The 24,974-nt window shown below is 50.5% G+C and overlaps 1 protein-coding gene across 1 annotated transcript in view; it reads right to left on the bottom strand.

The window, feature by feature from the left end:
• GRIK4 (glutamate ionotropic receptor kainate type subunit 4) overlaps positions 1–24,974 on the bottom strand; it is a gene marked incomplete at its 3' end in the record, with an annotated part of 117,006 nt that overhangs the window by 46,759 nt on the left and 45,273 nt on the right. Inside the window, exons 2-6 of the mRNA XM_084274967.1 lie at positions 19,330–19,494; positions 13,681–13,778; positions 11,298–11,463; positions 5,293–5,471; positions 2,211–2,264 (exon numbers count right to left, since the gene is read on the bottom strand). Of these exons, the coding sequence (XP_084131093.1) occupies positions 2,211–2,264; positions 5,293–5,471; positions 11,298–11,463; positions 13,681–13,778; positions 19,330–19,494 (662 nt within the window). The remainder of the gene's footprint in view (positions 1–2,210; positions 2,265–5,292; positions 5,472–11,297; positions 11,464–13,680; positions 13,779–19,329; positions 19,495–24,974) is intronic.

Here is a 24,974-nt window from a genome sequence, read left to right as displayed (position 1 = left end):
GCTTAATGCTGTACAGACTGTCTATTCCCCTTCTGATGGGTTGTGCTTCCATTTAAAGCCATCTTTTTGCTTGCTCCCCTTGACAGCAGCTCACTGTGATTTTATCTTTTCTATTAGGCACTGATTGTGAAACCTCAGAGGGTTCATTAGGAGCCTGATAATCCCTCCAGATTTATTAGTCTAAATTGCTCGCTCCCATCTCTCATCCCCATTTAAATATTACTAATTTCCTTAAACATCTCTTCCATCTGCCCAGGTTTTGCCCGATGTCACCTTTCTTTGACGGTCCCTGCCAAAACCCCAGTTAGCTCTGCTGAGGGCTGGTCTTTTGGACAGCGTGTCGAACAGCCTGGGTAAACAGATTAATATCCTGTGAGAGTGAATGGCGACTGAACTCATTCCTTTCTCACCTTTCCTTCTCAACCATATTATACTGGCTGTGTGGGTTTCAAAGACAAATCTCACCTCTTGACCTTGAGCAAACGCTTAATCGCACCCGTGCTCAAAACCAGTCCGGTGGTGGCAGCGGGGAGCGTATATTTCATAGTTATTTCTGTCATCTGAGCATCCTCCAGGCACAGACTGCGCGGGTGATGCGCGAGCAGAACACGCTACGTGCACAGTCCCAGCCCGTGGGGTGCACAGCAACTGCCAGGATTGGGGAGGGCAAGTGAGTGGCACAAGGAAGAGCTGTTGGGACTGGAGGGCAATAGGAAAATGACTGGCCAAGACTGGGAAATGACTGGAACGGTTTGGCGTCATGAGAAGCGTCTGGTGGGGCTGGCCACTGCCCCTTACCAGCTCAGCCAGGAGCAGCACTTGGACTTGGGCTGGCACTGGGGTGTGAAATCACAAAGCAGCACCCACTGCCTTAAAACAAGTGACCTTCACCTCCCCAGGGCACAGCTCTCCCCTCAGCACCCCTCGCAGGCTGATCCCCTCCAGGTACACCCCCCTTCCTTGCGCTTTGCTGTGGGTTGTGGATAAACAGGAGCAGTGAAGCTCGTTCTTGCCAGACTGCGAGCGAGTGAGGTTAGGACCCACGCGAAGCAGGAAGCACAATGCTATCACAGTTCAGGTAGGAAGCTTCTGGCTCTTCTTTTTTTATACATTTTTCCTTTTTTCTGACATCTCCTTTCTCTATGCTTTTTACATTCTCTGTCCCAGTTGCTCTCTTGGCTTTCAACCCCTGCATTTCACTCCTCCCTCCTCCTCCTCCTCTCCACTCCAGCTCTCCTGCCTACACGTTTGGCTCCATCCGTTCCCGTCTGTCTCCCACCCAAACACAAAGCGTGATTCAGCTCTCGGCTTTCCTGGCACACACACCCCCTGGCATAAATATTAATAGAAATTAGAGAATATGAGTATCATTTGGGGTTGGAAGGCACCTCCACTTAATCATCCAGCCCATCCTGCCGCACTCAGGTTTCCATCATCCCCACACCAGCATTAATAGGCAGGTATCTCGTCTCCCCAGCGGTAGCATTTCCTCCACGTCTTGGCAGCCTGTTCAAGAGACGTGCAGCTACTGCAGCAAGAGAAGTTTCTCCAGTGTTTATTTTGGGTTTCCCCCTGCTGCTGCCTAAGCCCATTACTCCTTGTTTAGCAGGGTACTCAGGGATTTAACTGCACGATCCCCCCTTTAATGTTATTAGCAGCTATAAAGCTAAATCACTGGGGGCCACACTGGAGATGCACCCTGCTAGGCCTCTCAACATTTATGGTATCATCCTTCCTTTGTCTCACAAAGCTGCTCTCAGAGACGCAGCAGAAAAGGACAGGGCTGCGGTGTGCTCTGCATGCATGCCCCAGCGCAGCTCGCCCTTCTCCTGGCACAGGGAATGGGCTCAGGGACCGACACCTTCAGTGTCACCCTCCTGAATCCTTGCAGTCAGGAACCTCCCGTCCACTGGTGCTTCCCAAGGACCCAGCACATCTCACGGCATCGGGTCCTGCCTTTGGCAGCAGGATGGGTCAGTGCTCCTGGGCACCCGACTACTCACAGCTCCTCAAGGCCTGGGCAAGAGTCTTCCTGACTGATGCTCAGGCTTGCAGGGGGACACCCTTCCCTGCCTCCTTCCCCCTCTGCCACGAATCCTTAGCGCCACAAGCACGTGGCTCTTCCCAACGCTCCCGGGGGCTGGGGAGATCAGCTCCCATTAACACGACTCTACACGCACACGTGAGAACAGCCGAGAAGAATGTCTTACCAGATTAGTGAAGATATACGTGTAATAGGCAGACGCCATTCCCAGTTCAGCTGCCTGTGAAGGAGAGGAAAGGAGATTAGACCAGAGCCTGACAGTCTTCAATCTCCACTCTGCCAAGGCAGAGACTGGGTCACATTTGCTCTTTCATCCTTATCGCTCCACGCGCAAGCGCCACTGTCTTCCTGCAGGTGAGGAAGGGGAGGACACAGCAACACAATTTGACCTGTGAAATTAAAGTCTGGGGAAACAATTTTTCAGCAGGACTGAGCATAGCTCTGAGGTCTCCTCTCCACGACAGCACTGACAAAGCAGCTGCGCAGGGGCTACCTGGCACAAAGAAACCACCCATCACTGCAGGAGCTCTGGACCCCCATGAGCATCCCCATCCTTTGACAGTTGAGGATCTCCGCATGAGGCCCCATCCCATGGGTGTATCCAGCCAAGGACAAGCTGGAAGGAAGATGCTCTTTGGAAGTAAAAGCTTTGCAACCCCAACAGCAACAGGCCCGTAGGGAGCCCAGCAAGGGGAGGTGGGGTCCTGCAACCCCAAGCCACACACTCCACAGCCCCTTGGGATGCAGGGCTTCTCAGGTGGGTGTGTGCTTGGAGGAAAGCAAGGTTGGCTGAGGTTTGCAGCTTTGTAAACTGATGCTGCCACTCTCCTGTTCAGGTATGAACATCTCTCTGGGAAGAATGAGGGAGAGTAGCAGTCCAGAGTGCTCAGGGCTTGTTTCCTTTTGCTACAAACGCCATGACACAGAGGGCAAGGCAGGAAAAGCTCTCCTGGAATTGCAGAAAAAGGCCAGTTGTCCCAGTGGTGAGAGACACACGCAGATAATGGGATGATCTGTTCTAGAGATTGGAGACCAGATCACCAAAGTCCTGTTCCAAAATTCAGAACTCGCAGCAAAACAAGGAGCAGATGCTCAGGAGAGTGGGGGATTAATCTGCAGATCCTCCTGAAAGCCTATGCTTCACTGCCAAGCACAGCTGGTCTCAAAACCTGCTTCCGGACCTTGGCAAAGAGGTTTTCCCATCACCCCAGACCACACAGAGGAGCCTGAGGCAGGGAGGGAAGGACCAAAAGCAGCACTTCCTTGCTTGGTTTTAGTCTCTTTCTGTATCCCCCAGAAGCTGAAGGATGGTGACAACAGAAAAACAAAGGAAAGACACAGAGAAGAGGTGGCTTCAATGGCCCCTGTCCCCGTTCCTGCCTGCTTGCTACCTATTGCTACACAAAACTGAGTCCACCTCCACTGCAGTGGAAGCAGACATGGGCAGTGGGGAATGCTCTGGCCCACAGAGGGTGGCTTAGGTCTGGCTGTGTCCAGCCCTTCAGTTGCACACTGTCACCCCGTCCCTTGCACAGGTGGCAAAACGGACACAGCAAAGTCATTTGAACAGCACGAAGCCAGAGGAGGCTGCCGACCTGCCTTTCAGCTCGCTTTCCAGACAGCTGCCTCATTTTTAAGCCTCTACACAATAAAACCTGGCACCCATTTCCCTCCCTTCTCCCTTCCCGGGGACTGCGATAATGTCAGCTCTCCCTCTGACCCACTTTGAAGTCGGCAGATTTGATTTCAAGGGCAGAAAATCAAAGCAAGGAACAGAGTGTTTCCTGCGAGCATCGCTCCCAGCCACTTAACGTGCCCGCCGGCAGGTGGGCGGCCAGGACGGGCTGGTAATCGAGGAAGCAACCATGTGTCTCCAGACCATATGTGGAGGGGAAGAGATGAGAAATTGCAATCTCTCTCACTGTCCAAGGCCGGGATGGGTCTCCTGGGACAGGTCTGACATGAGGCACGTTCAAACCCATCAGCGCTTCTGGTGACCTGTGGGCAGGAGCTCAGGACACATCTACTTACTCCCCACAACCTCCCTCCCTGCTCCAGTTACACGTCTACATAGGAAATACTTTGCAGGCTCCCAAGGTGCAAGAAGTTGCCAGATCAGAAGCTCATTATTTATCACCTCCCCAATCCCTACAATCCTCTCTCTGGGAAGACTACATCAGGTTTTACCCAACTGCTGAAAAATCGTGGCCATCTCTGACATCTTTATCAGCCGCAGCAGAAGGATGCTCGGAGCCGGGAAGGGAGACTGCGGGTGCCTGAGGAGCGCTGCTGCGTGCCTGTGGGAAGTCACTATAGCAACAGAGAAGGGGGACAGCCCTCAGCAGCAGGGCGAAAAGGAAAACGAAAATTAAAATACCCCCCCTCCCCAAAACCCCTCCCTGCATAGAGGGGACCACAACCCCACCCCCCTCACACACCTCCTCGTAACCTGCCTGCTTAGAAATGCAAAATTGCAAGCAGTGGAATAACAATCTTGGGGAGTCAAGGGAGAGGGGGGATAATCAAAACAGGGCTTTTGGTTTCTGCTGGCTGTTATCAGGGATAAAGCTGACACAGCTGAGGCTCCTGAATGAGTGACTTCCTGATACCTTGGCTGGGGCACGGTGTGTAATGCCCACACCCTAGAAGCTAAGGGGGATCCCACTGCTCAGATCCTGCCCCCGCTCAGGGAAAGTACTTCTTGTTCCTTCCGGGATGTGGGAAACTCTCCACAACTTCAGACTCCATCTGGAGCCACCACAGACTATCAAAACAGACGCTAAAACCTGCAGCGAGAGACCGCTTAAAAATAAACAGGATTAAAATAAAATCTCGGTTAATAAGACAATTAAAAAAAGGAAGCAGAAAGTAAGAGATCTACTCAGAGGGGGTGAAAAAAAAAGAAGAAAAAGAAAAAAACTACTGCTCTGATTGACTGATTTCAGAGAGTGAAGCAGCTCTCCACGGCAGCCATGAGCACGCACCACTTCTAGAAAGCAAGCACATCAGCTCAGAGCAATTAAACCACCGCCTCTCCCGACACAGTCCTGGAGAGAGAGAGCAAATTGTTTTCCCCAGAAAGTCCGTCAGTGGCAATTCCCCTCTCAGCAGAGGCCGTTCCCTGTGCTGCTGCAGGGATTTTTACACTCCATTATCATACAACACGCACACGCTCGTGTGCCGCACGCGGTATCTCGCCCGCTGGAAGCAGCGGCGTTTAGAACTGTGGCACTTCGTTAGGCACTTACCTTCTGCAGAATGGTGTGGGACATGGAGGCGTTGGCATGTACAATGATGGTGGCTGTTTTGTCGTCTCGGATCTCTTTTAGGAGAGGGGTAGGATCCCGGCTGTCATCCAGCATGCGAACTGAGAGAGTGTCCTTGGAAATGAGGAATTGCCGAAGCAACTTCTCCAGGTTTAAAAGGCCTTCAAATAAAAAGGAGGGGGAAAAAACCAACAGATACCTTTAAATGTTACGTTTGGTTCCACACACTCTTCTCCCATGGCCTGCAGTCCCCCCCAGTAGGAAGCAGTCCTGTGTTTATGCACTGCAAAGGAAAGGATTGGGGGCCGCAATGCAGGCTGCCTGCTTGGGCTAGCAGGGAACAGGAAATGATGGAGCCACCCCAGCCACTCTCCAGGCAAAAAGTGGCCCCAAAGGCCTCTTGGGAAGAGATAAGGTCACTGATACAAATTCACTTAGGATGCCAGAGTCTAGACAAGTTACCCATTAGCTTCCTGCTTGCAGGGTTGTTCTGGTTATCGCTGGTTGCTGGAAGGTGATTCCTCCTTCTAAGCCTTTGCATTACCAGCTCCCAGGCTAAGTGCCCTGCAAGGCACGACTAGATACGCTTCTGAGCTCTTGGAGCACGCTGATGCAGAGCTGCTAACTTCCAAGGGCACATGTCCCTGGGGATGGAAGGCTCTGCTCAGGCTCAGACAAAGCAGAGCTCGTTGCAAGAATGCAACACGAGGTCTACACTAAAAAACGTGTTAGCATGGTCCTAGCACAGCACAGTGTTACTTGTGGACTGGCACAGAAAGCAACAAGAAAGCAAACCAACCAGCATATTGTATGGGATCACAGAGTGTGTAAGGTTGGAAGAGACTTTCAGAGCCCATCTAGTCTCACCCTGCAGTGAGCAGGGACATCTTCAGGGGATCAGGTTGCTCAGAGCCCTGCCAAGCCTGACCTTGAATGTCTCCAGGGATGAGGCCTCCACCACCTCTCTGGCCAACCTGTGCCGGTGATCTACCATCATCGAGTGAAGAACTTTTCCTGATGTTCAACCTAAATCTCCCCTCTGTGAGTTTAAAACCATCACCCCTCATCCTACTGCTCCGTGCCCTTGGGAACAGCTCTTCCCCAGCCTTCTTACATTTGGTGCTTTATGGATAAAATTACAGAGCAAAGTAGGGCAATGTTTGCAGCTGAGACGCTCCATCCCTGTGGAAGGGCCCTGGGGACCCACCTCTCACCTCCCCATCAACGCCCTCCTCCCTGGTTCTGCCCTGCAGCCTGCATTCCTGCCTCCCACGCCCCCGCTGTGCCCTTGGAGCCCCCCCAGCCCTCTGCAGCGCCTGGACGTGATCAGCCACAGGAACGAGCCGGGACCCTGGCTACCTCAGCACCCCCCTGCAGCCTGAATGGGGCTCTCCCTTCAGACAGGGCCAGAAGCAAAGAAGTAATAATTAGTGAGCACCCACATAGAGGAGCCCTGGCTTCCCTGGACTCGTGCCCTATTGCCTTTGGCACTTCTGATTGAAGTTTCCTCCTGCAGCTAGGTCATTGCAAGGGCTCCTTCCAACACAGCTGCCTTGATGTCTAATAACACGTCAAAGTTCCCGCGGCAGCTCTCCCTAGTCAAAAAAGCATATTTGATAGAGTCTGTCTCTTCTAGCCAGCTGCTGAGATTCACGAGGAAATAACCTCCTGTCAGGTCTGATTGACCAGATGGAATCATTACCCAGACACAGACATCTAGCACGGTCACACCTCCTGTCCCTACAGAAAGGCAATCCAAAAAAGAAGGGGGAAAGTTGAACTGAAGGGAACAGGAAAGAGCAGAACCAGCAGCAGAATCGCACCCCAGGTGGTGGAGGGGCAAAGCCCATCCCTTCAGGATGCTCTCCTCTTAACCTAGCTGTACTTTTGGCTGCAGAAGGTCAGGGGCTGGGGAAGAGGCACAGTGTGATGTGATCAGCGTTACAGCACGCTGCTTTCAAGGACTCCCAGCACTTCATGAAGGTAATAAAGCAGGGTGTTAAAAGGGATACATCCAAGACAGGAGCCTCTCATTCACAGGGAGAGTTTTCCAGCAATCTGGGTTTGTGCTGAGCTCTTCACAACACATCTGCATCTTACCTTTTCTCTGAGTACAGGTAGAAGGAACTCAGCAAGGGACTACAAAACCAGCAGCAGCCAGGACTTCTCTGCATCACACCGGCTTCCTTTTCTTCCTCACTAGCCAGTGAACTCACTCTATGTACAGGACACATGGGCTAGACCTCACCCGAATACTCTGGCTAGCTCCAGTGAACAACAGCAAGTTCTACCTAAGCCCTTCACTCGATCCTTGTGAGGTTTATTTTCACTACATTCCACAACTGCAAGAGACTGGACAGGTTGCTGCAAGTGATGGCCCTGAGAATACCACGTTTTCTCACAGCTTATCCCAGCCAAACCTGCTGCTGCAAACCTGAGGAAGGTTTGTAAAGCATTTTATTAACTTTCTAAGTCCTGCATTGAAAAAAACCCCCAAAACTCAAAACCATGGAAACTTAACACTTTTTGTCCCCCAGTGATTTCAATTCCCTGGCATTTAACAATGTACTGTAAGGCAGGAGGGGAGGCAGCTGGTGGGAGAAGCCCAGATGTACACCCCAACGTGGTTTTCAAGGGGACAGAAATTCATGGAAAGGGGTGGGTGTGTGGAGGGAACTCTTCAGCCATCCCCTTTGGAAACACACCTCTTCCATGTCATATCCTGCAGAAATAAAATCTGAGCCTGCTCCCGAACGCCACAGGCTGTATATCTCAGCTGTAAGTTAATCTCACAAACTGGAGAGCATCCCTCTGCCAACTGCTATGAGTTTGTGATTCATATCAGACCCTCGGCTTCCTCATCATTCCTTTCTCTGCCATCCACTTCTGCACCCCTGCTGCTGCCACCTCCTTCAGCTCACAGTTCACCAGGGCAGGAGCACAGGTAAGGGCCACCCTGACCTCTGCAGCCAGGAAGGCAGAGCCCAGCTGTGAAGTTTCTAAAGCATATCAGGCATGAAGAGGAGGAGGTGAGACCAGGGAAAAAAGGCAGCATTTGATCTCCTCCTCTGGCTCAAGGAAATTATCATTTCCAGCATGTTAGATCCCACCTGAAGCCCCATCAGGCCTCTGCTTGCAGCTCCTCTTGTTGTGTGGAGGGAAGTCGGCATTATCTGAAGAGATTCCCCTTTGTTTGATGATGAGAGGATGCAAGATGCTGCTGCTGACAGCCTGGTGCTTCAGACAGCTGCTCTGCAGGCTGAACACGAGCAAGGGCTTGTAGATCCTCTCTGCAACTTTGAAGAACCAAAGTGAGGACCACCCTGAGCAGAGAGGCTGCACCAGGCACCTGCTGTCTGAACAGTCCTTCGGGGACCGCAGGTACACAGGGGCAGGTCCCCTGCTTTGAGCAGGCCAGGAAGTCCTGACCTCACTGATTCTGTTTTCCCCTTTTCTTATGCAAACGTTTGGGGCTGGCAGGAGCAGCCCAGCCCTGAGCTCTCTGCAGACAAGGTCTCCTCAGCGTCAGTTTTGCATCGGTGCCCTGGTCTCCCTTCCTAAACACCAGCTGTTTTTTCCTCCCCTCCGACAACCAGAACTTACAGAGTAAGTTCCTATGAAGTATGAGCACCCCATATCTGTCTGTGGCTCCCTTTTCCAGTGAAGGTTTCAATGGCACCACACAAAGCCTTCCATGTCAGGACCTGAGAGCACGTCACAAGCTCGGAATAATTATTCCACGCCGCAGAGAAACTGAGTCACGTCACCTTATTCCCTTCACCACTGCATTACGCCCAGGCTGGCCTAAGCTCATTGACTTTGAGGGTCATTTTCAGCTTCTGCCAGAAGAAATTACCATCAGTCCCCAGAGGAAGGATGTGACTCCTTACAGCGACAGCGGGAGCGTGGCGGGATAGGACCCAGGAGTCCCATCACGCCGCCTTGTATTTAAACCGAAACAGCTACGCCTTTCCCTCCTGGGATCTAAATAATAACATCCCTCAAAACAGCATTTCCTCACTGATGAGCAGACAGCTCCTATCCTCCCCTTATTTGCCTCCAGGGATCCTGCTGAAAGCCCAGAGTGCCTCCAGTTAGTTGTTTAAGGACTATGGTAAGGAGCACTGCTTCTCCTAAGGGAAAATGGGGGACTGGGCTTCTACATGAAGCTGAATTATGCCTTCTCTGTGAGAGCACGTGGTGCTTGAAGCCTGACTCAGTTAAGGTCCTTGCTGAGCACAAAGAGCAGGACACACAAAAGGCACCAGTCCCACTGGCCTCCTGGCTCTGCACAGCACATCCTCAGTACTGAGCTATCCAGAAACACCAGAGCGAAATAACCTGGATCCATCCAGTTGCGAGGGCAATGCTTTACCTTGAGCTGCTGGGTTCCCAAGGGTTTGACCCAGGGAAATGAAGATACTGGGCTGCACTGAATGGGAAGTGCCTGCACATCCTGGTAGTAACTGTGGAGAAGGGCAGGGGTGTACAGCAGCACGCTGATGGGTCTGTGTGCTCCATGTCTGGCAGCAGGGTAAGGACAGAGCTGCGAGCATGCTGCACGGCAGGGGAGAAAAACTAATTATCTTCTCTTCCATGGCTTTCTGTTCTTGTTGTTCTTTTCCTGGTTGCTGGAGGTTAGACAATGAAAGATTCCACCACCAGAAGGGATGCAAGGGATCATTTGGGTCCTCTGCTGGGGTAAGTCTGAGCCTGCCTACTGACATCAGCTGAGTTGTGGTCTCCTCGGGGTGCACAAAGCCCAAAGGAGAGGCAAAAGCACTCTTATTCCTTTTGCCCCCATGCAGGTGTCTGTCACAACACTGCATGGCAGAGCTGGTGGTGCAAAGCTTGCCCAGGGCTAGCTGGGAAGGATGCTGCTTTTCCTTTGGAGCTGGCCCCACAGTCAGAGATTGCTAAACTCCTGCCAATATCCCCAAAACCACCCATCCTCTCCAGAGCTCTGCTCCCAGGCTCCCTGGTACGACAGTCTTTAGTGCTAAAGAATCCAGCTACTGGCTACTAAAAGGGAAAACAGACAAGGCCACTCCCTACCAGCTACTCACCTACACACTGACCTCAAATACGTGGGGCACGCTTTACTCCCTCTAACTGCTGCGATGCAGAGCCTGCCCCTGCCATGTCAGGAGCAGTATCCAGAGGTGAATATGGTCCTGCTGAGGTGAAGGCTTTAGCATCCAGATGCACAACTACCAGCAGATGTATGGCTGCAGAGCCCAAGAGGGTGTGCAGTGCATCGACTATTAATCAAGTCCTGCTTTCAGGCCACAAACTGCACGTGGGTTTGGGAAAGACATATTTCAAAAAGCTTTACTTGCCTAAAATAATCTCCAGAAACAAGCCTAAGCCTTTTTGTCACTTCAAAACCCCATCTGTGCAAGCAAAGAGCTCTTCAGATTGTCAAACAGAAGGCAGGCAAGTCTCTCCCTGTCCCCTTTCCTCCTCTCACAAACACTGCAAACACCTCCACGGGGCAACGGGGAGGGGGGAAACCTGCCCCGTGGGTCTCCGCTACTTCGGGGTGCTCTGAGTGAGTGCCCCCCTGTTGCCATCGAAGAGACCTTGCTAGCACAACCCAGGAACCTGCCAGATGCTGGGAGCAGAGGGGCAGCCGAACCCAGCCTGGGGATCATAGAATGGTCTGGGTTGGAAGGGACCCCAAGGATCACAGAGTTCCAACCCCCCTGCCACAGGCAGGGCCACCAACCTCCAGGCCTGGAGCTACACAAAGTTGCCCAGGGCCCCATCCAACCTGGCCTTGAACACCCCCAGGGATGGGGCACCCACCCCCTCTCTGGGCAGCCTGTTCCAGCACCTTACCACTCTCTCTGTAAAAAACTTCCCCCTAATATCCAATCTAAACCTTCCTTCCTTTAGTTTTAATCCATCCCCCTTGTCCTGCCATTGCCTACCCTTTTAAAAAGTCGAATCCCCTCCTGTTTATTTGCTCCCTTCAGATAACTTACATTCGGCTTTGGCACAGATGAGGCAGGCAGTGGTGCAGTTAAAGAAATTCAGGATTCCTGCCACGGCCACGCTGATGTCGGTGTTGCTGGGGTGGAGGTTGAGGGTGGTGAACCGCTGGAGCTGCAGCTTCAGGAACTCCTCTGGTGCCACTTTGAAGTGAGGAACCTAAGTGGGGAGGAGGGGAAAGAAAACATGATTAAAGAGGAAAAAGAAATAAAAACAAGTAAATCTACCATAAAGGACCTTTGGTGTGAAACACACAGCAGGCAGAAAGTGAAATATCCCAATAAAACTGCAGAAGCATCACCGGAGTGAGGAGAGGAGGGTGGGATTTGTGCAAGAGCACAGGAAAATAATTACTGCAGCAGCAAGAAGCCACGGGGAGGAGTGGATCAGGAAAAGTCTTGCTGAGCCACTCAGAGAAAGGCAACGGGGGCTGTGATTACAACACAGGAAACCATTCCGGATGAGTTCAACCTAATTAGCTTGGGCACTAATTGTGACTGGGCCCACACTTCATTTCGGGCTTGCTGCCTGGCTAAATACAGGAGATGCTGTGCAGGCAGGCGGGGAGCTGCGCCGCTCACGCTGGAGACCCCCAGACCTCCACGGTGGGCTAGATGGACGGCGTGCTGCAAATCCACCTCTGCCTGCCATACAGATGTGTTGTCAGGTAATTAGAAGAGATGAAGGGAAGAACAAGATGACCCTGCACTGGCGAGGCTCGGGAGAGAGAGGAACAGATGCAGCAGCCAGAAGCTTTGGGCTTTTTTGTGATCAACAGAAAGGTAACAGGTGACCATACGGCGGGCAAGCTGCAGCAGGACTGTAAGGGCGAGCCCTAATAATGCTGTGCTTGTCATTAGTACAGCAGGGCAGGAGCAGGGTGCTGTCTCTCAGGGAATTGGGAGGACAGGGAGTAGGGGCACAGCCCGAGAGCTCCCTGGGAGGCAGCTCTGCCTGGCGTGGAGGGAAGGGGTGGGCAGATGCATCGAGCTCAGGCACCGGGGTTCAGCTGAATAAGGAGGAGGAATATTGTTTTCCTTTTGCCAAGTGGATTACTTGGAAGAAATAGAAGGCAGAGGAAGGGAAGCATCTGCTTCAGCTTCATTAGAGGAGTGTCAGGTCCTCTTTTCCTCCATTATTAGTCCTTCCAGGAGCTATCATCCCATGCCTCCCGTCTTCCTCCTTTGGGAAAGGCTATTAGTAGGGCACGATGGGGGTTTTATTGACAGCATAAGCTGCTTGGTTTAGCAACACAAAGTTAAAGAGCAATAAGCTGCTATCTGCCTTGATTTCGCCCTGCAGCCCTCACCACGGGCTCTGCTAACAAGGACAGAGGCAGACTGCAAGCAAAAGGCAAATGCCTTTAACCACAGCAGACAGGGCAGCACTGGTACAACGTGCTGATGGCTCTCAGGGACAGACAGAGCTCTCCAGGGGCCAGAGGGAGTCTGAGGCTTGCAGCCACAACTGCTCCCAGAGAAGAGAGCTGCAAACAGAGGTGAAGGCAGCTGCCACCTCGGCAGCTCCTGCAAGCACCCAGAGCTGAACAGAGCCCCAGTTCAGAGCTCATGTTTGGTCCCAGAGCCCTCCTCTCCTTTCCAGAAGCTCTGCCCCCATGCAACACCCCTCCCCAGATGGGAGGGAAGGAAATCTTTGGGCCATAGGCACTAGAGTGGTAGCGTGGGAGGCACAGGTTCACCCCCCAGTTTCGCCTCAGATGAACATCAGGCACTCTCCTCTACTTGATGGATGGCTCCAAGTACAACGCCTGTGGCCGGGTTGCTGTAGCACATTTAACACAGTGGCACCAACTGATGCTACTGTGAAATAAATCACAGGGAGTCACTGCAAGTTTACGTCACTGGGAGGGCAGCCAAGATCAAGCTTGAGGCTCAAACACCTTAGGAGTGCACCAGTGCTCACCTGCCACCTCTGGAAAAATAAATGAGGAGACTTAGATCAGAGACTCAGACTGAATATGAATTTCAGGGGAAAAACCCTTGCAATCTTACTGCAGAGTTGCCTTTGTCTGGGATGGAGCCCGTCTGGGACATTTACCTGGAGAGAGCACTACAAAATACTCTCCAGAGACCCACCCTACTGTAGCCCAGAGCACTGGGTCTAAAAGATCTCCTGAACACTTCTGATTCTCAGGGAACAGAGACCCGAAACCACTTGTGAATGCAAGTTATTCACAGTGCTCAGCTCCAGGCTGCCCTCCTTGGAGGCTGGGCTCCAGAAAGAGTCTGCTAAAAGGCTGGGAGATATCATCTTGGCTTTACAGGGATGGACTGTGGGAAAAGAACTCAATTTCCTTCCCCGAGTCAGTCGGCACGAGGGCACAGATGTACTGCAACACGGGATGCTCCCACTTACCTCTTTCTCCCCACAGATATTGCTGATAATGGAGCTTGAGGCTGGGCTTGAGGAAGGTCCCAGGACGCCTACCACCCCTTTGGGGAGAATCTGACACACTGTGGGCACCAGAGAGAGGAAACACACATTAGACTTCATCCGTCACTTCCAGCTGGCAGTCCTGCTTACCTTACCTGTTGCACCTTGCTGGGGACACAGGACAGTCTGTCTCCTCCACACAGCATGCTTCCTGATGTCTATCTCACCCCAAAATTGCTCTATTTCCTCCAAAGCACTGTCACAGCCTACCTGTGACGGCCCCCTTTCCATCTTTCCCCTTTCCAAATCCCACTTTAACTCACCCTGCAGCCCTGGTACCCTCATCCTTGACTCAGATCTGGGGTCTCTTCCTTTCATAACCTCCCTTCTTGGCCCCATTTGCTTTGCTCTGAGATCAAACATTAACCAAGGTTTACTGAAGATGCTGAACACACAGCAGTGACCTAGCTTCCAAGCATGATCTAGCAGCAAACAAATTTCTTCCCTCATCCTCTGCAGAGCTCAGTGGTAATAATAAGGATTGTATTACCGTTTTTCATTTGGCTTTTTGGGTGGTTTGTGGGTTTTTTTCTCCCCTTGGGCAGTAGTTAATCTTCTGGCTCTGTGCCACCAAGGTTAGCAGAACAATAAAAAAGGCCCTGACGAAATGAAGAAGTTAAATCTCTTCCTTCAAGTTTCCTGGGTTAAACTGCAACCTTTTGTCCTTTTAATTCACAGCACAAATTTAGCCAAACAGCACTCCAAGGACTGCTGGAGCTGCTGCCACCTCCCCGCTGCCACCCCCATCAGCCACAGCACCTTGTGCAGCCAAAGCCTGGCCAACCCAAGGTGATAGCCCCCTGTGCCTGGCTCCCCGGCTTCTGAAAGGCTCATCCCAACATGTGCTGGCCATGGGTTGGCTCTGGAATATCAGACCTGCCTCTGCATTGGCTCCTTATTCCCTGGACAAAGCCATGTTTGCTCAGCTGGTGTCAAGGGGCAGCTTGCTGAAGAAAGAGGATGCCAGGAGAAGGAACTTCTTATCGGTTCTGGCAAGAGCAAGCTCAGATTTTCATATGTAAAAAGCAAACCAGCTGATCACAAAGCTGTGGTTTTGAAGGCAGTGTCTCTTCAGTATCAAAAGGCTGGTGTTTCAGAGCACCAGCCTCACTGCGGGTCCCCAGCTCACATCCTGGGCAAGCTTTTGTGATGCTGGTAGAAGGCGATCTAGATTCAGCAGCTGGTAAGGGAGAGCTAGGAAATGTCAAACCAGGACATATTTTTATTGTAGTGAAGGGAATTCATCATCAAAACTGGTGTACTACGTATCAGGGCAGGTTTTCTACCAACTTCAAGGCTTGATTTAAAGACTAGATGTGAAATAAGAGCCTGTACTGTGCTTGGGGAGGGGTTCAGAGCAGCGAATTACTGGGCTGAGCACCAGCGTTCAGCAAGTGAATGTCTTCAATCTGTTTTCTGCAGAAGCTAAGAGCAGCTAATAGTAAAGATGGTCATCTCTGGCCTTGGTCTTTGTAACTCTCCACAGCCTCACAACTGGACTACGAGGCCAAAAGCCAAGGACTTCAGTTTGCCACTCTGGGGAGCTGTATTTAGTTCTAGCCAAGCGCTACCTGAAGGAAAAGCTCCATACAGGAGTAGGTCCCCCCACACACTGATTGCTCTGACTTCCTACAGAAAGTGCTGATGACACACAAACATCTTCCCTTGGGTTCTCCTTCCTTCCATGCTCTCTCACCCTCTGCCAGCTCAATTCACTACAGATCGAGTGGTACTTTTCCTGCAGCATCTTCAAAGGGATACAGCACTTGCTTTTCCTCTGTGCTTCAAAATTCACAGGCACTTACACCACTTCAGAAGATCCCTTTAAACAAGAGTACCCACAATTTGAACCCCCTGAGCGTGCTATCCCAGTGGCACTCAGCAGTCCTTCTGACCTGCAGCACACCCTTCAGGTGCTCTGCAATTCCACATCCAGCAGGAAGAAGCTGCTCCAAGGTCCCCTTTATCCACAGGTCACTGGGGCTAAAGTCCTGGGGTCAGTTTTGTTGTGCATGCAGGGGAAAGTTTGGCAAGTGCTTTTCTTCTCATCTCTGGTACCGAGAACAAAAAGTGGGTTAAGTAGTCATAGCAACAGAGTTGCAACAACTGTCAGAAGAAAAAGACCTGGCTTATCACTCCAAGGGTGAAACATCCAGTAAAATTAAGGAAAATGAATGGGAACAAAGCGGAGGTGCCTGAGGCAAAGGTTTTGACCAGGTTTGGAAAGCTGCTTCTCTTGTAATCCAAGCAGCTTCCTATTTCAGAGCATTACCCGATGCTCTTGGTCTCCACAGGGAGAAAAGCCTCACTCAGCTGATGGGATTCTGGACAGAAAACATACACAGAGGTGTTAGCAGGAGCCCATCCCACATCCTTAATGCTTCCATGCATGGACTCCCAGCCAGAGCGGGCTTGAAGGTGAAATCCAACAGGACCCAAAAGAGCGGCAGGACACAGTCAACAGCTCCCCATGGAGCCCACAAGCAGCATCTCTGACCTTGGGGTTCAGGGCTTTCTATTTCCAGGGAACAGTCCTAATAGTTGCCTATGTATCAGTGCTGAAAGGAGCCCTCCAATACCCAGTACTGAAATGGGCTGTCCAACACCCTGGCACTGAAAGGAGCTGTTGTTTGAGCCAGTGTCACTGAACGGCTGCATTGGGCACTTTGAAATATCCCTGTGAGTAAATAAACATTAAAGATCCTCCACTTGCTCCCTCTGCCTGCTCACCTGCCCTGAGATGTTTGGATTAACAACAGAAAGATGCTTAAAGACTGACGAGACGACAGGGAACAGGGTGACAAGTAGAAAATCTGTCCCTCCCTGGACATCAAAAGGAATAAGGTGTTTTAGATAAAGACATGATTAAACAAGTCATTTTGGATCATCATAAAAGGAGTTGAAGCATCAAACACAAAGAGAGAACAGGCTTTGCTTATGACATGGAGGGAAAAAAGCTCTACCCATAACCTTTCACTGCAAGCTCGTTGGAAAACACGGGACCTTCCAGATGTTGCACACAGGAGCAGTCAGTGTTTGTCTTCATTCACAGATAAAGCTGAAATGGCAAAGCAGGCAGGATTGTGATTAAGCCCGACTCATATTTTACCTGCTACAGCAATTGAGATTTTGTGGCCCCCTAATAGTAAGATGCCTGAGTCAGTCAGGAGGAGGAAAAGAAAGAAAAACAGCTCAATGCTAAAATAAAAGCTAACTCTCAAAGTCTCTCTTCACTCAAAGCTTTTAATTGTACACGGGATATCACGGATGGGGTGTAATCACAGCCTTCCTAGATCAGTCAGCTAAGCATGCTAGCTGTGATATTTAAGGGTGATTCAAAGGGTGTGAAATTTGAGAACAGTATTAAACAGACGTGTAACAGCTTTGCAGTCCTAAGTTAAAACGTCTGAACTGCTTTTATTAATATTATGTGTGATAACAAATACCGGTGCTGTATTAAAGCTGAGAAGTCAGACGTTTGAAAGCCAGGGAAGTCTTGAAATGTGAGTTAAGGGATGTGACTCTGCTCTGCTAGCAGCATAAATCAGGAGTATCTCCAGTGACATGAACAGGGGAGCAATGCAAAATCCAGATTTTTCTTTTGGTGAGAAATGCTTCAAGACATTCTTCCCTCTGAAGAAAAGACAAATAACATCACAAAACTCTGGGAACACTCGCTTCACCAGAATCCAATCAGTTTTCTCTGATTTCTACTTTTCATGTTCCATAAGCCAAAGCAAAGAAAGCAAAGAAAAATCACCCCGAGGTGAAAACTCGAAGTGGAAGATTGCCTCTTCCTCACTCATCCCATTTCCATGTTTTCCCTAAACACCACATCTGCTGAAATCAACAATTTCTTGCATAATGCTTCATTCTCAGCAAATTCCTCTGCTTGAGTCCTGCAGCAGAAGAAGTTCCAAGCAGTGGTACAGGGGTGCAAGCGAGGAGGACATCCCAATCTTTGCCACAGCTCTGGGGCTGCTCGGCGATCGAGCCTGTTTCCCAAGAGAAGTTAAATAACAGAAACACTGCTACACATGGAAGATTTACAAGAAAGGAAAGAGTATGGGCTAAAAACGCCACAGGTTCCTCCAGAGACACGGAGAGCTCGAGTAAGCAGGTCCCTCCCTTCCCAAAGAAGCTGAGTGGGAGATGCGGGGCACTGTCAGGGTGAAGTGGGCATGCACTGGGAATGACAGGCAGCACCCATCCCTCCTGTGAAGGTAAAACAGGATCATTGTGCCAAATGTGGGTAAACAGGACCTGCAGGAGCCTGAACAGATGGGAAAGACTGAGGTAAAGTTAAAAGAGACCCGGAAAGCTATTTCAAACGCTCTCTGTGATGCTGCACGCGATGAACTTAATCTAGCCTGCCTCCTGGGTGACAGGCTCTATAAATAGACCCACAGGTACTTGCTGAAACGCACTTTATTAACTGAACGCCTCTATAAATAATGCAAACGCTAGTTCAGGAAATGAAGGAGCTATCTGCTGATCCCACAGGCCTACCGAGCCCGCTCTGCCACCTACCCAGAGAGCTGCTCCTGCGCAGGGATGCTCAGAATAAAAACTGAAGGTGTGTGAAGAACCAGCCAGCTCCAGACCGTGACACGCTACTGCACCTCCTGGGGATATCCTGCACATTACACAGGCTTGGAACAGAGAACCACAGGGAAACAAGTCTAAAATCCCTATTATTTAAGATGATTTCTCCAGCTTTTTCAAGGCTGCAGGTAATAAAAAATTACAGTCCTCCCCTGAACTCTAAAGGTCATCTGAAAAATTATTCTAAAGCGAAGCTACCTTTTTTCAAGGATTTTCCCTCTTACAGGAAGAAGCTATTGTAGATTTTTTTTTGGTTGCGTTCCCTTGGTTTCCCAGCAGGTCTGAGGGACACTGACCACTGGTTTCTTTTTTTTTAATCTTTGGGATGTGGTTGCCACGTTGGGCATCTCTAGGAACACCTAAAAGAGAGGCCTGATCGCATTAAAGGACTTCAGAGCGATGTGGGAAGGATTCTGCTCTTCCAAAACCAGCTCTTTTTAATCCACATGATTTCAATCATGGCTCAAAAACTTCACTTTGTGTAAACAAATCCACTGCCAATCTAAAGCACTGAAAGAGCTATCGTGTTTGCTGACACACAGCACTGCGTGGGGTGTTAAAAATAACTTAATTGCACGGAACTTGCCCAGAGTCTCTTATTTGCACAACATTAAGTGCTTTAACAAAGGAGCATCACCTCCTGTATCACTGCCTCTGTTTACAGATTAAAGAAGCTATCCCCCCTCCCAAGCCACAGAGTGGAATGGTGACAAAACCTACTGGGGACCCACATCCTTTTGCAGCCTATGTAAGCACCAGACCAAACTCCCAAATGAAAATCAGTCTCAGCACTCACCCTTCAAGCCTAACCTCCTCTCAGGTGTCTCTGTGCCCCCACGATGGGTACCCCCCCTCCTTGACTATCACCCAGCTATCCCCCATAGCAAGCACACGGTGCCAGACAGCTCCTGAGGGCCAGCAGAGAGAAGAACTGGGGAAGGACCAGCTGCATGGAGGGGTACTTACTGGTTTCTGCCGTCTCATACTCGCTGTCTCGCAGCAGCTCGAAAATGTCCACCTCCACTTTGGCCTTCCCCGCCCGCTCGGGCGCCCGGTTGATGCGGTTCTTTGCCAGGGTGATGGAGAGCCTCTCCCCTCTGCTGCACTCCATGGGGTCATCCAGGATGGCAGCTGTGGGGGCAAAGGTATTGGCAGCAATTAGGCTTCATGGGGACCCAGCCCAGCTCCCTGTACCCCCTGGGACCTCCGGTGCCATGCAAGAAGCCAGCACATTGGCACCTCTGCTGCTGCTATTGTTAGCGCATCCTCCCTCCTACACGTGGCCTTTCCCGCCGCTTCGCCCACCTCCCAGGCCCTGCCAGACACGTGGGTGTTGAAATCTCTGCAGCAGCGGCTGCGTTACCTGCCGGCACGCTGCAGCACGACACGGCTGCCTACGCTGCTGGGGTCCCGGCAGTGCCCAGCACCCACCACAGCACAGGCGCCCACCCCGCTCATCCTGGGGGCTCTAGAGAGGGACATCCAGCTGTGCAGCCCCAGGCAGCCAGGAGCCGGGTGCTGCCTCACATCCCAACAGAAGAAGAACGTCCCCAGATAGCCCCAGTTTGCTTGTTTGGGAAAGCGTCGGTACGGCGCTGATAGCTGGAATATTTCAGGAAGCGCGTGGGCAGCCGTGGGTGGAAAGGGACAAATATTTTTCAAACAGAAAGCACTTGACTCTTGAACTCAGCTCCTGGGCCTTCCCACTCAAATCTGCGTTAGGCAGAGGGAGATAGTGTGGGGTATTATTTTTATTTTTCTCCATGGAAGGGGGAAAGAAACTGGAGTTGAGTGTTAATCACAGCGCTGCCTTCTAAACCGGCACCACCGCTGTGCCCCGGCGGGGTTCGCCGTGCTAACGGGAGGTCTCCTCGCAGAATGCAGCCGTTCAGTTGTACCGGGGGAAAAGCAGTGCTGGCTTTTGTTGTGTGTGTTAGCCAGGCACCAGTGCTTATCTTCCCTTCCCAAAAATCATTCCAAAGGGAGCGGTGCCGTTCAGAACTGCTCGGGTGTGGAGGGGAGTCACAGCTCAGCGCCGAATCAGGCCCCGCACCGCGTAGGTTAGCGAAGCGGCTCCGCTGGCTCACGCGTCAGGGAAACAGGGAACTAACTACAGCAGCTAGGTACCTTGCTGAAGCTTTGAAAGGCATCCTTGTGCGGTGGCAGGTTTGGTTTTAGTGATTGTTGGGGTTTTATTTTAATTTTACTGGGTTTTTTAGACAGGGAAAACCAGAATGAAAGAGGCAAATCAGCTGGAGCAAAGCACATCGGTCATAAACAGGAGGTATCCTGCCTCCCTCAGAGCAAGGGCTGGGAGCAGCATCCAAGCATGCATACATTTTGAAGACAGAGCTCACTGGGACCACTGGCAGAGAAGCACAGTGATGTTGCACTGTAGCTGGGACTGAGAACATGTTCCTCAGAGGGCTAGCTTGCACCTCAGAGGCCCTGGTCACACGGGCACCCACCACACCTCATCGCCACCAACACACAGAGCCTCCAGCACAGCACGGCCCAAGGAATAAACCCAGCCCGAGGAAGAAATCCATCCTTTTACTGCAGCTTTCCTGCCCCCAAGATATGCTTCAAACCAACCCAAGCCCCCCCAAAGCACAGCCCAAGTCCAACAACCAACTCCCATCACATTGCAGGGCCCTTTTCTCAGCCTCACTATGCTCACCCCAGTAGGATCCCTGCTTTCCAGTGCTGCCCCAACCCCAGTTGGGGAAGGCAGCTAGATCCAAACCCACCAGTGAGGCAAAGGTGGTCCACACCAACCTGCTGCACTTTGCACCCCAACAGCACCGACTCAAGCACTCCCTCACTTCCGACTCCTCCCCAGCTTTATGGAAGCTAAGCTGAACTGTGTACTGATGAAGAAACACACAACAACACTTCTGCTACGATATGCACAGATGTCTTGGCGAACATTCCCAGTCCTTCAGGCGACACCATCTCCTCTGCTCCACTAACACGCAAGCAGCATCATTATCTGCAAAGCAAGGGCAGTTAATCTTAATCTCATTATGCAAGAAAAAAGGTTGTGCTTTCCTCTAAGGCCAGGGGCATGGATCACAGGTTTTTTTTAAGACATCGATATGGCTGAGGAGTGCTCTTAATTACAAAGAAGCTGGGAGAATAAAGTGCCCCAGCAAGCATCTTGCTCGACTCCCCACTTCTCTAGGGAAGCAGCAGCAGAGAGAGAAGAAACTCCTAAGCAGACCCTGCTTTCCTACAGAACTGTTTGATGTCTGTCAACTTTTCTCTATGTCCCTGTCTCCAGGAAAGGGTAAAACAACCTACCGAATCCCATCAACACCACAAAGTGCTGCCTACATTCCAGCTGCTGACACAGCACAATTAAAGAGCGGCGGTGGGCGAGCGCGTGTCAGCATTCTCAGATTCATTACTTTCTCATTTAAAGCTTCAAAATCACCAAATCAGACGACATTTTCAAGTATATTCCTCAACTGTCAGTTCTCAAACATAATTCACTTCCACTAATATACAGTTGAATACATTTTAACAATAAAAGAGTCAGAGTCAAAGCGTTTCAAATCATTTCCTCGGGCCACCTAGGCACAAACGCTGTGCCAAGACTTCTTCTGTCTCTCTTCTGGATGGGATTTTCCATTCTTACTTTTGTAACTCCTGAAAACTTCCCTAGAGCTGAGGAAAACCAACAACAACCAAATAAAACCCCACCAAAAGCAGAAAAGCCTCTTCCCCAAGAAGTACTGATTGAATTTGAACTTTGCAGCCCATCTTGGGAGCAAACACCTGAGGAAGGGGAAAGCACCCACCGCACGTGGCAGATCTGGAAAAGACAAGACCACAGCCAGCCAGCCTGAATCCCGAGATGGAGGTGGCAGTGGGACTCTTGGAGCCCAGCCACTAATCAAACTTGAGCACTGCTTTCTGTCTCCAGAGAAAACCAGCAAAAGCTTGGTTAACATGCATTTTGGGAGACTGGTTAGTTTTACCAAATATTAAACTGGCCCCCCAGAACAGACAGGGTAATGAGGCTGAACTGATCTTTATTTATTAAAGCTAGTGGATGAAAAAGGTCATTTAATGTTTAAAAAAAGAGGTTGGTTTTAAAACTTCATGTCTTGGGACACGGTGCTGAAGCTCATCTAATAACAGCATCATTAAGTATGGACGGGGATTTTGAGAGAAATTCCCTTTCATCTCTTCCTGTCTATTAGAAACGGGGAGACACAGCGAGTGAATCTTTAATCCTGAAAACTTACAGCAAAGTCTTTGAACTTTTTCAGCCTCAAAAATCACTTCTATCTTCCCCATCATAATAAATGTCTCCAATCTAGACTGTCTTCTCTATGAATTATGAGGAAAGTACTTCAGAGGGAGTTAGGAGCACCTGGGTCTGCTGTGCCCCAGCCAGGGCTGTGGAGGATTTTGTCAAGCAGCTTCAAGTGAGGTCAGCAAGGACTGGCAGAGGCTGAGCTTTTTTTCAGGAGGATCTGTCTGGAAACATCTTTTCCCATGGGATGTTCCAATCCAGACAAGCATCCCTAATATAGTAATAATTCTTTTTTTTTTGTTTAATACACACAGGTTTTCCTTATATGTAACACAACCCCCCAAAAAACCCCAAGAGGCTACAAACCAGAAGAGTTTATCATATCTTTGGTTATGCATTGAAAATAGCCAGGCTGCAGCTTCTCAAGCTTCAAGCAACGAGCGACTTTAAGTGTAAATTCCAGTCAGACACAAGTTTCAGATGCCACACTTGGAGTTAATGATTTAGCAGTAAGAATCAGTGGCAAAAGGTTTCACTGGTCGCCAAGGACACACAAGATGACGTGACAGCATCCTGTTATTCTAGTAACTCTCACTAGCCCATCCTCACCTCCTCCATGACACGATGGGTGACAGGGAGGCAGGAATCGGCGCTCTCTGATGAGACATACGTGCACCCCCCCAAAGCCCTGCCCCACTGAGATACAGTGTGTGGGACACCTGAGAGCACCTTGTCCAGACAGGAGCTGGAACCTGCAGTCACAGCTTGTGCACACAGGGCTGTCCCCAGGCAGAGGGACAACCGGAGGTGGTGGCATCGGGCTGCTGTATTTCCACTCCTGCACAGCACAGACACAGTGGTATGGAAGGCAGATGCTCAAGCTCTGCTGCTATTTCTCCTCTTACCCTGGAGAAGCTTCTCCGGGAGGAGGAAGGATGCTCATTTCTAATCCCAAACACCACAGCCTTACTCCCTTCCTCCAAAACAACGAACCGGGGGGGGGGGGCGGGGGGGGACAAGCAGCACCCTGTCAGCTTCTGTGCTTTCAGCAGTGGAGGCAGCTGTCCTCCTGGAGCTGGGGGCTGGGACAACTCATCCGACTAAGTGAGCCGGCCCGTTTACAGACAGCACTGAGATGCAATCCTTTCCACCCTTAGCTGGGTGTCATCCTGTGCTAAAAAAGCAGGAAGCCTCTGCTTGTTCCCCCATTCTCCTGAGCCACGTGGCTCCCCAGCGTGCTAACCCCCAGATTCACTACTACTTATCACTGCTTAATTCACCATCCAGCCAAGACCTAATGAAGTAGCATTTCTATAACAATAGCAGGGAACAGATGTTACTAGGAGGTTTATACACAGCTACAACAACCAGCGTTCAGCTGACCTTTTCCTGGTAACTTTATTAAGCATTGCTGCGTTTTCTCAGATGTTTTTCATACCACTGAGATGTAGAGCTGTACTCAGAGACACAAGTGCCATCTCAAGTCATCTCCTGAAGATGTAGATTTAGCGAAATGCTGGCTCAGTAAACACGATGTTCTGCTGTTCATAACCTGTCCCTCCAAGCTAAGGAGATAAAAGTCACCCGTGGTATTTCTCAGGTGCCTCTGGCATGTAAGTATCCCACTTGCAATCTCCTCTGACTTATACCGTAAACAAAGTCCTCAAATCCTGCTGCAGTTATGAATGGACTTTCAAATTAAGAGCTGTAACCTCAGTTCAAGCAGGTTTAGATGCCTGGAAGATCTGATACCTACTGCTGGAGCTCATCAGTCCACAGCCTCAAAACCAGGAACCCTTCAGCTCATGGCACTACACCAGCATCCTGCTCAGGAACACTGGACTCAGGAGATGGTACAGGGGAATGACCCCAGACCTCCACATCTCCCCTGGCCAGCAGCACTCCCTTTACCATCAGAGACCCACCTGCAGCTGCTCCCAGCTTTGTTAACCCCAAAGTGGCTCCAGGAACCTGTGGATTCATTTGTCAGGGGGTGGTTGATTAAAAATGGTTGCAGGATTGCCTTATTTTGTGCATTTCCCCTCTGCTGCGTACGGCATCAACCCTTCAGGCTGTCAATACAGCGAAGGATCAGAGATGTGCAGGCTTCCTCATTACAGGGCTGTCAAGTAGAGCTCCAGTGGAGAAACAGGTGGGATTATGTTGCCATTATAATCTCTGAAGTGCTGCTTAAAAATAAAATAAAAAGTTGTCAATATGCTATTACTCTGAGAGGAAAGAGGATCTCATCAAGGAGAAAGAAAATCTAAAAACATAAACTCTCCTTCACAAAGTGACTTGATAATGTTTGTCTGATCAGCGTAGCAGAGGGCTATTTATTGCTCTC

This window comes from Gallinula chloropus (assembly GCF_964237585.1).
Source record: "Gallinula chloropus genome assembly, chromosome: 24".
In the NCBI taxonomy this organism is placed as follows: domain Eukaryota; kingdom Metazoa; phylum Chordata; class Aves; order Gruiformes; family Rallidae; genus Gallinula; species Gallinula chloropus.
The sequence above is the reverse complement of the archived record's forward strand: the minus strand, read 5'-3'. Positions and strand labels throughout refer to the sequence as shown.